At 40.3% G+C, this 10,833-nt stretch overlaps 1 protein-coding gene across 3 annotated transcripts in view; it reads left to right on the top strand.

Annotated features, from left to right (window-relative positions):
• The first annotated feature begins 8,907 nt into the window (after positions 1-8,907).
• EPHA7 (EPH receptor A7) overlaps positions 8,908-10,833 on the top strand; it is a 165,942-nt gene continuing 164,016 nt past the window's right edge. For 2 of the 3 annotated variants that reach the window (XM_007464448.1, XM_007464446.1), the window contains exon 1: positions 8,908-9,256. In XM_007464448.1, coding sequence (XP_007464510.1) covers positions 9,160-9,256 — 97 coding nt within the window. In that variant the 5' untranslated portion in view covers positions 8,908-9,159. The remainder of the gene's footprint in view (positions 9,257-10,833) is intronic. The other variant, XM_007464447.1, reaches the window with a different exon arrangement.

The following is a 10,833-nucleotide window of genomic DNA, read 5'->3' as shown; positions in this document are numbered from 1 at the left end:
GGGGGCGGGGCATGGGCGGGCTCATTCTGCTGCTGTACTGAGTGTGCGCAGGACCCTCGGGCCTCCAGTTACACTGTTGCTTCCTACTTTCCCCATACTTCTGACATTGGGCAGCTCTCATGGCTGTTGTCCACCCTTTGTATTTTGGGGTAACACGGGGATACCTTGTCATCTACTCTTGTTGTAAATATTGTCTGTGGTGTAAATATTGTCTGGTTTTAATATCTTAATTGCTCTGTGTTATGTGGGAATTGTGGAAGACACAAATTCTACTTCTACGACCGCTGCCATCTTCCCAGAATTCTTAAACATAATTTATTTTTAAAAGGATACTTTGAAAGAAAACAATGGAGAACCAAAATTATTTTTTATGTACAGAAAGCATTAAAAAAAAAAAATACATTAAAAAAATACCCAAGACGATTTTTTGCTCAAGGCCTAGGTATGTTCTCATTGTTAACAAGGGAGACTACAACTGCTAGGCACCTGACAGCTCCTGGTCCAGGCAGGATGTTGAGTAGACAGTCCAAACACCCTTGTGCTACAAACACCCCGGCATGAGATGGCCTGGCCAAGCTCAGAAGAGAGGAAGGGAAAGGCCTGGGGAGTGAAGAGGGAAGGGAAACCCAGGTGCAGGCTGTGATCCAAGGTTTCAGCTGCCAGGGTCGGGGTCCTGCTATTGGCACATGGAGCCAGGTGAGTGAATGAGTTTCACTGCCTTTTGATGAGAGAGAAGGCAGGGATTAGGGATGGAGACAGACACACACACACACACACACACACACACACACACACACACAGCCAGGTCTGCTGGTGGATTGTGCCCCTAATAGGAGGGAAAACATTCTACTCATTGAGGAGGCTTTGTTGGCTGGGCTTTGGTTGAGGAAGAAAGAGACCCTCCTGAGGGGAAAAATTACTAGGTATCTTTTAGAGACTGAATATTTATGTCCCCCCAAATTCACATCTTGCAATCATAACATCTAAGGTGATGATATTAGGAGGTGGGGCCTTTGGGAGGTGATTAGGTCACGAAGGCAGGGCCCGTATGAATGAGATGAGTGCCCTTGTAAAATAAGCCTGAGAGAGCCCCCTTGCCCCTTCTGACATGTGAGAACACAGAGAAAAGATGGCCATCTATGAACCAGAAAGTGGGCCTTCACCAGACAACGAATCTGCATGCTCCTTGATCTCAGACATCCCAGCGTCTAAAACTGTGAGAAATAAAGTGCTGTTGTTTATATGCCACTCAGTCTACGGTACTTGTTATAGCAGCCCAAACGGAATAAGACAGCCTGAGATTCAGGCAGCCAGTGTCTGATTATAAGTGCTATGGATATAAGTAAAATAGAGGAAGGGGTGGAGGTGGGGAATGGGAGACATTTTGTTTTAACTAGGGTGATAAGTGAAGTTTTGAGTCAGGACGAACATTAAGGAAATGATATCTACGGAGAACACTATTTGTTCATCTCCATAGGGCCTGAAAATGCATTTGAGAAATTCAATAGCCTTTTCTGATTAAAAACCAAAACAACACTTAAAAAAAATGGCAATAGGTAGAAATGTCCTTAACATGACCAAAAAAGCATATATATACATCAAAACCCAGCAAAAGCCAGCAAGTATCCACTATCATCAAAACATGACCTGATCTCACCATGAACAAGAGTCAGCAGATACTACAAATAGGTGGATTAGAAACTCAAGACCTTCATGAAATAGAATAATTTGATAAAACTAAAAAAGAAATTCCTGTAAATTGGTTAAAGACCTAAAAGATCATATTGTAACCCTAAGTGAATAAGATACTATGAAAAAATAACAGGAAAATTAGAAAAACAAAACAATATAAAAACAATTTCTAAAACCAAAAAAAGAGTTATGGAAATTAGAATTCTATTGAATGGATTAGATAGCAGATTAACCAAAGTTGAGGAGAGAATTAGTGAACCAGAATGTTGCAGAGAGGTAAAGAGATGGAAAATAAAAAGAGGGCAAATACAATGAGACATTAAAGGGGTAAATATAGAGCAATTTTTTAAAACATATTTATTATATCTTGAGATATTTGAATACATAGAACTCTAACATTGATCCTAAGCTTATCACTGCTTTTTATTTTTTTTTCCGTTTCATTCAGTATCCTTCACCATCCTGTTGTGTAGCCTTAGGAACAAGTATAACCGATTGAATTACAGCCGTTATTCTCTAAAATGTACGTAACTACCATTTAAAATGTGATGATCTACTGGACAGTTTCCCTAAAGTATCTGAGGACATGCATGTTATTATAGTATACCTTTATTCAAACTTGGAAGGTAGTTGTTCCCTCAAAAGTTTAACTCAAAGGTATATGTAAACATATGATAAATTGTTAAAATAAAGACAGAGATGTGATTGTATAGAAACATTAAATCCAAGTTGAGATCTGAAAGAACTCTAATGAGGGGTCTCGTCCTTCTTTATTGGAATGCAGGATAAATGTCCTTTCCCTGTACTTGTGAGGTAGGTAAAGTAGGTTTTGCCTTTTATGGTTATCATCTATCCTTAAATGAGGCAAATTTCTGTCATGTTTTTCACTTCTTTAGTTTCACACACTTTACCACCAGAGCTTGCTGGATAAAAAACTGCCAAGAGAGTGACTATCAGATATTAAAATACTTAATTAAACTGAGATAGACCTCAGTCATTTCATCAATCTAAAATCAACTAGAGAATGTTCCAGTTTAACTTTGTAGCTTTAGCTAAAGCAATGCATCTGTAAAACCAAACAATGACAATAATAACCTCACAGAATCTGAGATGGAGTATAAATTTTCATGAAATTTTTTTTTATCTGATCTAAGAGCAGAGAGGGGAAAAGAAAACACCCTTGTACAAGCCAGATGATAAAACCCATATTGTACATTGAATCATCTTGCAATTTATGGCCAAAAGTGTAACTATGAAGATATCATCATTGTTGAAGTGGCCGAAATCAACACTGAGTAAAACTGGCTAGTTACCTATTTCTCTGAACATATGATTTCTCTGTTTCTAAAAGGAAACATGAGTTACAAAGGAATCCTGATGGTGTTAGGTCTTCTGAATATTGGGCTATGCCTTTATTCATCTGAATATGCCCCCAGTGCCTTTCTAAATATTTAATAATACTAGAAAATACTATTTTTAATCACGGTTCTATCAGTATTCTTTTTCTGAAATATTATGCTATTTAGACTGTGAACCTGTAATCTATTTGATCCACATCATCGAGAAGAAGCATAGTCACTTGTCTCTTTCAATTTGACTAGTTCAACTTAAGGGGAAATCTAGCACCTCCTTCTTGAGGTTTTCTTTTCTCCATAATTGTCTAAGAATTCCTAGTAGTACAATCAGTCCAAAGGGATCAGATTTCTTCCCAATGACTCATATGTTTAGTCCACTAGTGACTTCATTTTCCTTATTGTCCTACTGTATAACATTTGAAACCTACCTTTACACAGAATTGCTACAGTGAAACCTTGTTCTGTAGTGTCACTCAACATTTGAGCTATAACGGTATAGCTCTTTTAGCTCACACTTAGATAATTAGTACAAACACCATACCTGCGTTGCTGGTATGGGCAACCAGCAGAGGGCTTCTGAGCCTCAGGCATATGTGTTCACCCAGCAAATTTTAAGCCCAGAATTTTCATTCCCTCACAATAAGTACTTCTCTGAGGTACTTAGGCTTATTTACTTCTCAGAGCCTTTCTAATATTTTAGAGCTTCTAATATTGTTGAAATTCAAATGGGATTGCATTAGGGATTTAAGATACCCTTCCTCCCAGGAAGGTCCTTGTCTCATATAAATGTGCCAACTTTCCCCACAGAACACACACTGCGGGCCAAGTTAAGGGGTAGTATAAGGCACCGCCTTTGGCAGTGTGCAGAATTCCACCCTTAGTCAGTGGAGAAAGTACCCACAGCTTTATATTTTACAGCTAGCACACACTATTCATGAATTCTTTTCCCCATAACATAGAAACACTATTTCTAAATTACTTTGATGCATAAAATTACTATTGTTGAGACTTTTCTTAGACCTCCTTGAGAATAGCCAGGCAAATTTTGACAGAATTTCATTTTTAGTATTAACCATGGCAGAAGACCAGGGGGAGAAGAGGTCTATAAAATGTTCCTCAAGCTAGAGAGTCCTAGGAACATCACAGGATCCTTAAAAACTCAGAACTGTCAAGTCCAAGGGAATACTCAATCCCAGCCTGGCCCTGTTTCCAGGGTAAAAGACTTTGGGAGTAAAGTGGGTAGAAAGGAAGGAAGAGAGTATCTGAGGTCTATCTGGAGACTGAGAGTTGCTCAGATGTTTGGTTTAAAAGAATTGAAGAGAGCTTTTCTGCAATATAATTCACCTTCTAAGGTGCCTTTAGAGCCTCTTCAGTTAAATATGGCCTGAATAGATTGAAATATGTTATAGAACATCTCACAGATTTTTACAAAGGCCTTTAAGTAAGCTGGCATAGGTACAGAGTATAAGAAACTTAAAAGTGTCAAAGGAACAAATAGGTACCAATTATTATATATAAAGTTATATACAAATATATGTATACATGTAATTATATATGTAGATAATTTCATAATTACCTCATTTTTATTCAGTGTGGACTTGGTTGGCTAGGACACCCAGAGGTCCTGATGCCCCCTGGTGGTCACTGAATTATCACAGATCTCCTTGACACCTGAAAATCCATTGGGTTTGAAGAGCTAAAAAATTGCAAGATGAGAAACCGTGAAAGCATGTAGAAGTAATTTGCATAATTTAAACTAGTGATTTATAGAAAAATGAAGTATAAGTAGTGGAAAAGAAGTGCCTCCCCGGGCAAAATCAAATTTGAAAAAAAAAAAATTCTTAAGCACAATTGGACACGTGTTAAGTGATTTTGAGTATAATGTGTCACATTTCTCTGCTATGTTTAGTAGTTCTCTTAATAATAGTCAAATAATAAAAGTTATTTGATTTAACACCTTTGAATATTTTAAGCGATCAGAAAATTTCAGAGTGACACCTTAGCAATATTCAATTGGACTCATAATCTTGATATAAATTGTATTTTTATTTGTTAAGCTCTTTTGAAATAACTCAGTAATTGCAGTTAAAGGATTATAATTTTAATTTTCTAAGCATCACCAATTTATCTGACCATACAAAAGTGAATGAACTTTTACAAAGGCACAAAACATAGTCTTGACTTATGATTTGATTTCTGAACTCTGACTTCCTATACTGCTAGATAAATCTGAAATTTCGAAGAATAAGTAAAATTATTACTATGTTTTTTATGAGCTTAGTTTATGTACATTTTACATTGGACTGCAAGTACGTATTTTATATACACTACATAAATCACGCTAATGTAAATATGTGATTTTCCTGCACAGCCGAAAGACTATTTACATTTTGACTGAAATCACAAATAGAAAACCTAATTTTCTGTAATATCTATTAACTGAGACATAATGTTCCTTTTCTGTTTATAATCAGTTTCTTCTGTATGGTACCTTTTCTAATTCAGTTTAAATTACCCCCTTTTCTGTGATGAACTTGCATTTTCACATTTACCACCTGTGAAGGTATTTAGATAGTAAGTGCAAAAGTAGTAGGTTCAGAGACAGCCCTTTGAGTTTGTTGTCGTTGTTAACTACTTAGTTTGGCAGCCTTGGATTTGTAACATATTGAAGTCTCAGGTTCTTCCTTTACCCTCTAAAGGCCTGTTTAACACACATACACAAAACCTTTTATCTGAAAATGTATGGAGGTAATTCCCTGAAGTCATTAGAATTTACGCCTAAGTGACTATATCTCTCTTAAAATCAGAAAATATCTCCCAGAGATAAACAGTGAGGTAAATATTAGTGTTGAAGCAAGTTAAATGAAGATAACTGTTATACCCTCATTTGGAATGTGTGTCTTGAATTTGTACATTTATTTTCATATAGGTACAGTTATGTGTGATTATTAGTAATTAGATAGATAAAAATAACATGGTTCATAAATATTGGGCATGTCTTCTTTGCATCTGAAAATAGGCATTTTTCATCTTTCTGCTATACAGTTATGACAGATGTTTCAAAAGAGAGTCTATAAATGGTAATATTAAAGTTTTGGTCTCTTTTTTCCATTTATTTAAAATTACCTAAATATAAGTTGGGTATTATATCAACTGCATTTCACAATGAATACATAAAAATGAAAAAACAGTTTTTTTAAAATTTCTGCTTTGGCTTACACATGTTGGTTATATATACACCATTTGGTATTGTTCAGGAAAATGATTTCTAATTCATTTTATATACACACATACATTTACTTTTCTAAAATTTGCCTTAGAGATAATATGCACAAATCATAGATAAGAAGCTAAAATGAACCATTTTAAAAGTGATATAAAGAAATTACCTATTAAAAGTTATTTTAAAATATGAAAGTTTTGTGAACTGATTATTTTTCATTTCAGTGGCTTCATGTACAAAGAGGTTTACATGCTTTGCTGTTAGTCAAATACAGTCTAATACCAATTTATATATTTATATATTATACTATATAATACAGTATAATAAACATTCTTTTCTTGACTAGGTCATTCACTTTTTATTTAAATTCCATGACTTCTTCATCACTATACCTAGATCCAAAAGAAAGAAGAAAAGGTTGGTAAACCTAAAAATGAGTATCACTGTGCAACTCTGCAGGAAAAACTGTCAGCAGTCTGGCACATGTGCATTTAATGTGAAGCCTCTTGTCTCTAAAAATAAAAGCGAAGCTGAACATGCCCTTATGTCTGATAGAGAGAGGGGACACAGTAAGGGGACTCCTTATACCACCTACACTCATCAGAGTGAAGGATGTTACTTCTTTAGTCTCCTGGTTTAATGGAAAGGTATTTGTATTCACATCACTGAGTATTAGTCATTCAATAGATGAAAGGAATATTTTAAACTTTAAAGGCTACCTTGGTGTCATTCTAAGAAGTGGGGATGAGACCCTGGGGAAAGTGTTGAAATCCTGGAGAATTATTTTAACTATTAGAAGTGGTTTAATATCTGTGAGTATGTGAGATTAACAGTTTTATTGCCTATGAGTGGGGATCTATATTTTTAATTCTAATGTTTCACCTTACAATTTTTACTCCTTAAAGCATCTGTTTGTGTCAATACTGCTTGATCTCTACATCTTTTTGTCTATTTTCAAGGTTAATCTATTAAGCAGTTTACATTTTCTATGAATCCTCTAAAGGGCACTTAAGATGCTTTTAGATATAATTTCTAAAATATTTAATAGGGGTAATGGCTAGGAACAAGTAACGTTTAAGAAATAAACTACAGACCCAAAGAGAGGTTAGAGGGGAAGGAAATCTCATGTCTCTCTTCTTTGTAATTGCATTAGGCAAGTAAAAACTACAAGAGACAATTTTCCATAAGATAAAAATTTTTTAATTTGGGGATCTGTCATCTCTTTGCTATAAATACCAGAAACAACTCAATTTACTTTTCCAAATAGAAAAGATAGGAAAAGTTTGGAGTCTTAGGCAAACCCAAACTTTTTGCCTCTCATAAATAGAGGCAAATCGTGAATGACAGATTTTTTTTTTTAACGGAAGAAATATAGGACAGGAAGAAAATAAAGCTCGTCTTTGACATGTGATCAAGTTACTCTGCTTGACCTTTGAATTTGATGATTTGGCAATTAAGGTTTTTAAGTTCTTCCTCTTATTGTACTACCCACATCTTGAATTGCAAAGTGTCAGAAACTGCCTAACAATAAAGGGATTCCTCTAGGCAGTCGTCCTCAATATTTTAGTTAGACGAAATCAACTGTCGATATTGGTAACACTCTTTATTCTTAGTTTGCCTTTGAAAGATAATTATTGAATAATTATTGAAAAGTACTCAATATTTGCGAAAGAGGTCTTGATTTTAATTTAATTTTAATTAACAATGCATGGTAGCATTCTTTAAAATTAAATGTAATTTATGCAGCGAAATGGAAAACGATTAAAGTGTGGCAATTCCAGGAAAATCTCAGAAAATGATAAACATGTAGGCAAAACCATACGGAACCTTCAGAAGTTTCTCTTAATGTGTTACTTCGTCCAACCAACTAACGTTAAATGATAGGGCGGGAGTGAGAGGGCACATAAAACAAAAGATTTCCTTTCTCCACTCCCTTTTCCTCTGGTTCTTTTGACAAAGCTTGTTTCAAACTCTTGGAAACATTGTTTGAACATAATACATTTGGTTACTTTTATTCTTCCAGGGATTGTGTTGGGTGGTGCCTAGAGCTAACTGCCTTTGGAGTTACAGAAAAAGAGAAGTAGTAACCCTTCAAAAAAGAAAAAGAACAAAGTTACCCGACCCGCGGAGGTTGTGACAACAACAAAAAAAGTAAAAGGCACTTTACTTAAAGGCACAGCTCATTTCACTGTCCTGGCTCCGTGCTTGGTAGCTGAGAGATGGCTTGCATCCCCTCTGGTTTCTAAAGATCGCCAGGAGCACCGCTATAAACACGACTGTAAATTGGGAGCGTTATTTTAGGATTGATTCTGCTCCACGAAAGCTGCGGTTGCTAAAAGCAAAGCTCCCACAGCAGCACGCACCTCGCTTGCGCTCCACGTCCTCCTCCTCGGAGCAACCAGCGCCAGCCCGGAGCTCAAAACCTGCAGGGAATCCTGGACCCGCAACCTGACTCCGCTGGCCGCCGATTGGCCCACGCCCCGAACCCCGCCCCCAAGGCCGGGGCGGCCGTTTCGCCGGGACCCGCCCCCAAGCCCTGGGAATCGCCGCCTGGGAGGCCGGCTGCGCCTGCCACTCAGCCCGAGTGGCAGAGGCTCTCGGCTCGGAGCCCCGCCCCCCTCCCCCCTAATTGATATTATTGGAGTGTGGAGCAAGCGGCCGGTCTGCAGTCGGAGACTTGCAGGCAGCAAACACTGTGCGGACCAAAGGAGGGGAAAATTTTTTTTTAAAAGCTAAACGTGGAGCAGCCGGCCGTAGATCGAGAAAGGGAATCGATGCGTGGAGCGCAATAATTTTTGTTTTTTAAAAAAGCCCCACATACTCCGGAGCAAACAGCATTTAAAAAGCTGCGACTCAACTGAAACCTAAGATAAAACCTGCTCATGCACCATGGTTTTTCAAACTCGGCACCCTTCATGGATTATTTTATGCTACATCTGGCTGCTCCGCTTTGCACACACTGTGGAAGCGCAGGCTGCAAAGGAAGGTAAGGTGATGGGAAAGCAAAGTTTGTTCTGACATTTATTTAGCTGTCTACCTGCAAGAGCCGGCTGGTCCGCGGGGTTGCCGGCCGCTCCTCCGGAGCCGGGCGAACCTCCCCCGCCGGCTCCCCGCCCCCTCAACGTTCGAGCCGCTCCTGGCGGGCGGGTGGCAAACGGGCTGCTCCGAGACGCTTGCAGCCCCGCGCCCGGGGCCGTTCGCCCGACGGGAGCGGGATTTCTGGCGCAGACTGTACAGAGGACGTGAGCAGCAACTGAGGGCGGGGGGCGGGGGTGTGGGAACGGCCGGCAAGCTCACTCTCCGGGACCCCGGGCGGGTCAGATCTCTTCCTCTAGCCCTCTCCTCTTCCTCATCTCGCCGTTCGTCTCCCTGGGGGTAGCTGCGGCCGGAGTTGGTCGGGGACTGGGGAGTGCAGCCTCTAGTATCCTGACCAGCCCGCCGGCGAGCGGCTGGAGTCCGGAGCCTTTCTAGAGGCGCCGTGACTTGGGTGAGCTCCGAACGCTCAGGTTACTAATGAAGTGCTCACTGCGTCCGAGGAGCCGGCGCGGGCCTGCGGCTGGCGCTCGGCCGCCTGCACGGAACAATAACGCCGCGGAGGTGAAGCAGCGGGCGGCGCGCGCTCCGCGCCCCGCGGTCCGGAGACATCTCCATTCCGCGCGCGCCGCGCGGGTCCCGGCGGCCGCAGGGACAGCGGCAGCGCAGCGGGCTCGGCCGGGCCGGGGAGGCAGGGGACGGGCTGGGTCAGTGCAACTGATTACGAGATGCCTCCCTGGCGACCAGAGGCCCCCAAACCTCTGCCCCACAGTCCGGCAGTTAAGGAGTGCTAGTGGTCTAACCTTGAAAAAGACCTGGACCCCGAGGGCTAGCTCTGGTTGACTAGAGCCAGGATTCATTTGGGCAGCCAGATACGTCTGTATATGGCTATTCCCCCCACCCCCTTCTCCTTTGAACCATTAACAGAAAGTAAAATACCTTTCGGTGCCTGTAGTTGGAGCTGGGGAAAAATAAATCCTGTCAATGGAAAGGTCTTGCTTCTGAGCAGTGTCACAATCTACCCGCCCTCCTCCGTATCTTGCAGGCTGTAAGTCTAAGGTTGATTTCCTAATATTTAAAAGCAGACTACTAATAATTACTTGTTCCTAAAGTGTGGAGGATGGAGAAATCTGTTATCAGATTTAGGTCATGGTGGTCGGGAGTGGGTACGTACCGGTACTCGCTCCATCTATCCCTGAAAACTTAGTTATTTAGTGCTGCTTTTTAAAATTCTCTTCGTGGACCCTTCTTCGGTCACTCAAAACACCCTCTCCCACAGCCAAACGCCATAGTCTGCTCCTTGATCCAGCCTGACCTTCTGACCCCAGTTTCCACATCTGCAACCTGTGTTGATGCTGAACCCATTCAGAGAAAACCTTAACTTCCAGCTGTCTGTTTCGCGTTTGCAGATGAACTCACATCTGCTAGAAACACACAGCCATACACACCAAAGCCCACACTTCTACTCGCATGACATTAGCGATTAGGGACATTGAATCCTGGAAACTTGTATTGGTGCCCCTGGAAGAG

This window comes from Lipotes vexillifer, unplaced genomic scaffold, assembly GCF_000442215.2.
Source record: "Lipotes vexillifer unplaced genomic scaffold, Lipotes_vexillifer_v1.1 scaffold1746, whole genome shotgun sequence".
NCBI classification, from domain to species: domain Eukaryota; kingdom Metazoa; phylum Chordata; class Mammalia; order Artiodactyla; family Lipotidae; genus Lipotes; species Lipotes vexillifer.
The sequence above is the reverse complement of the archived record's forward strand: the minus strand, read 5'-3'. Positions and strand labels throughout refer to the sequence as shown.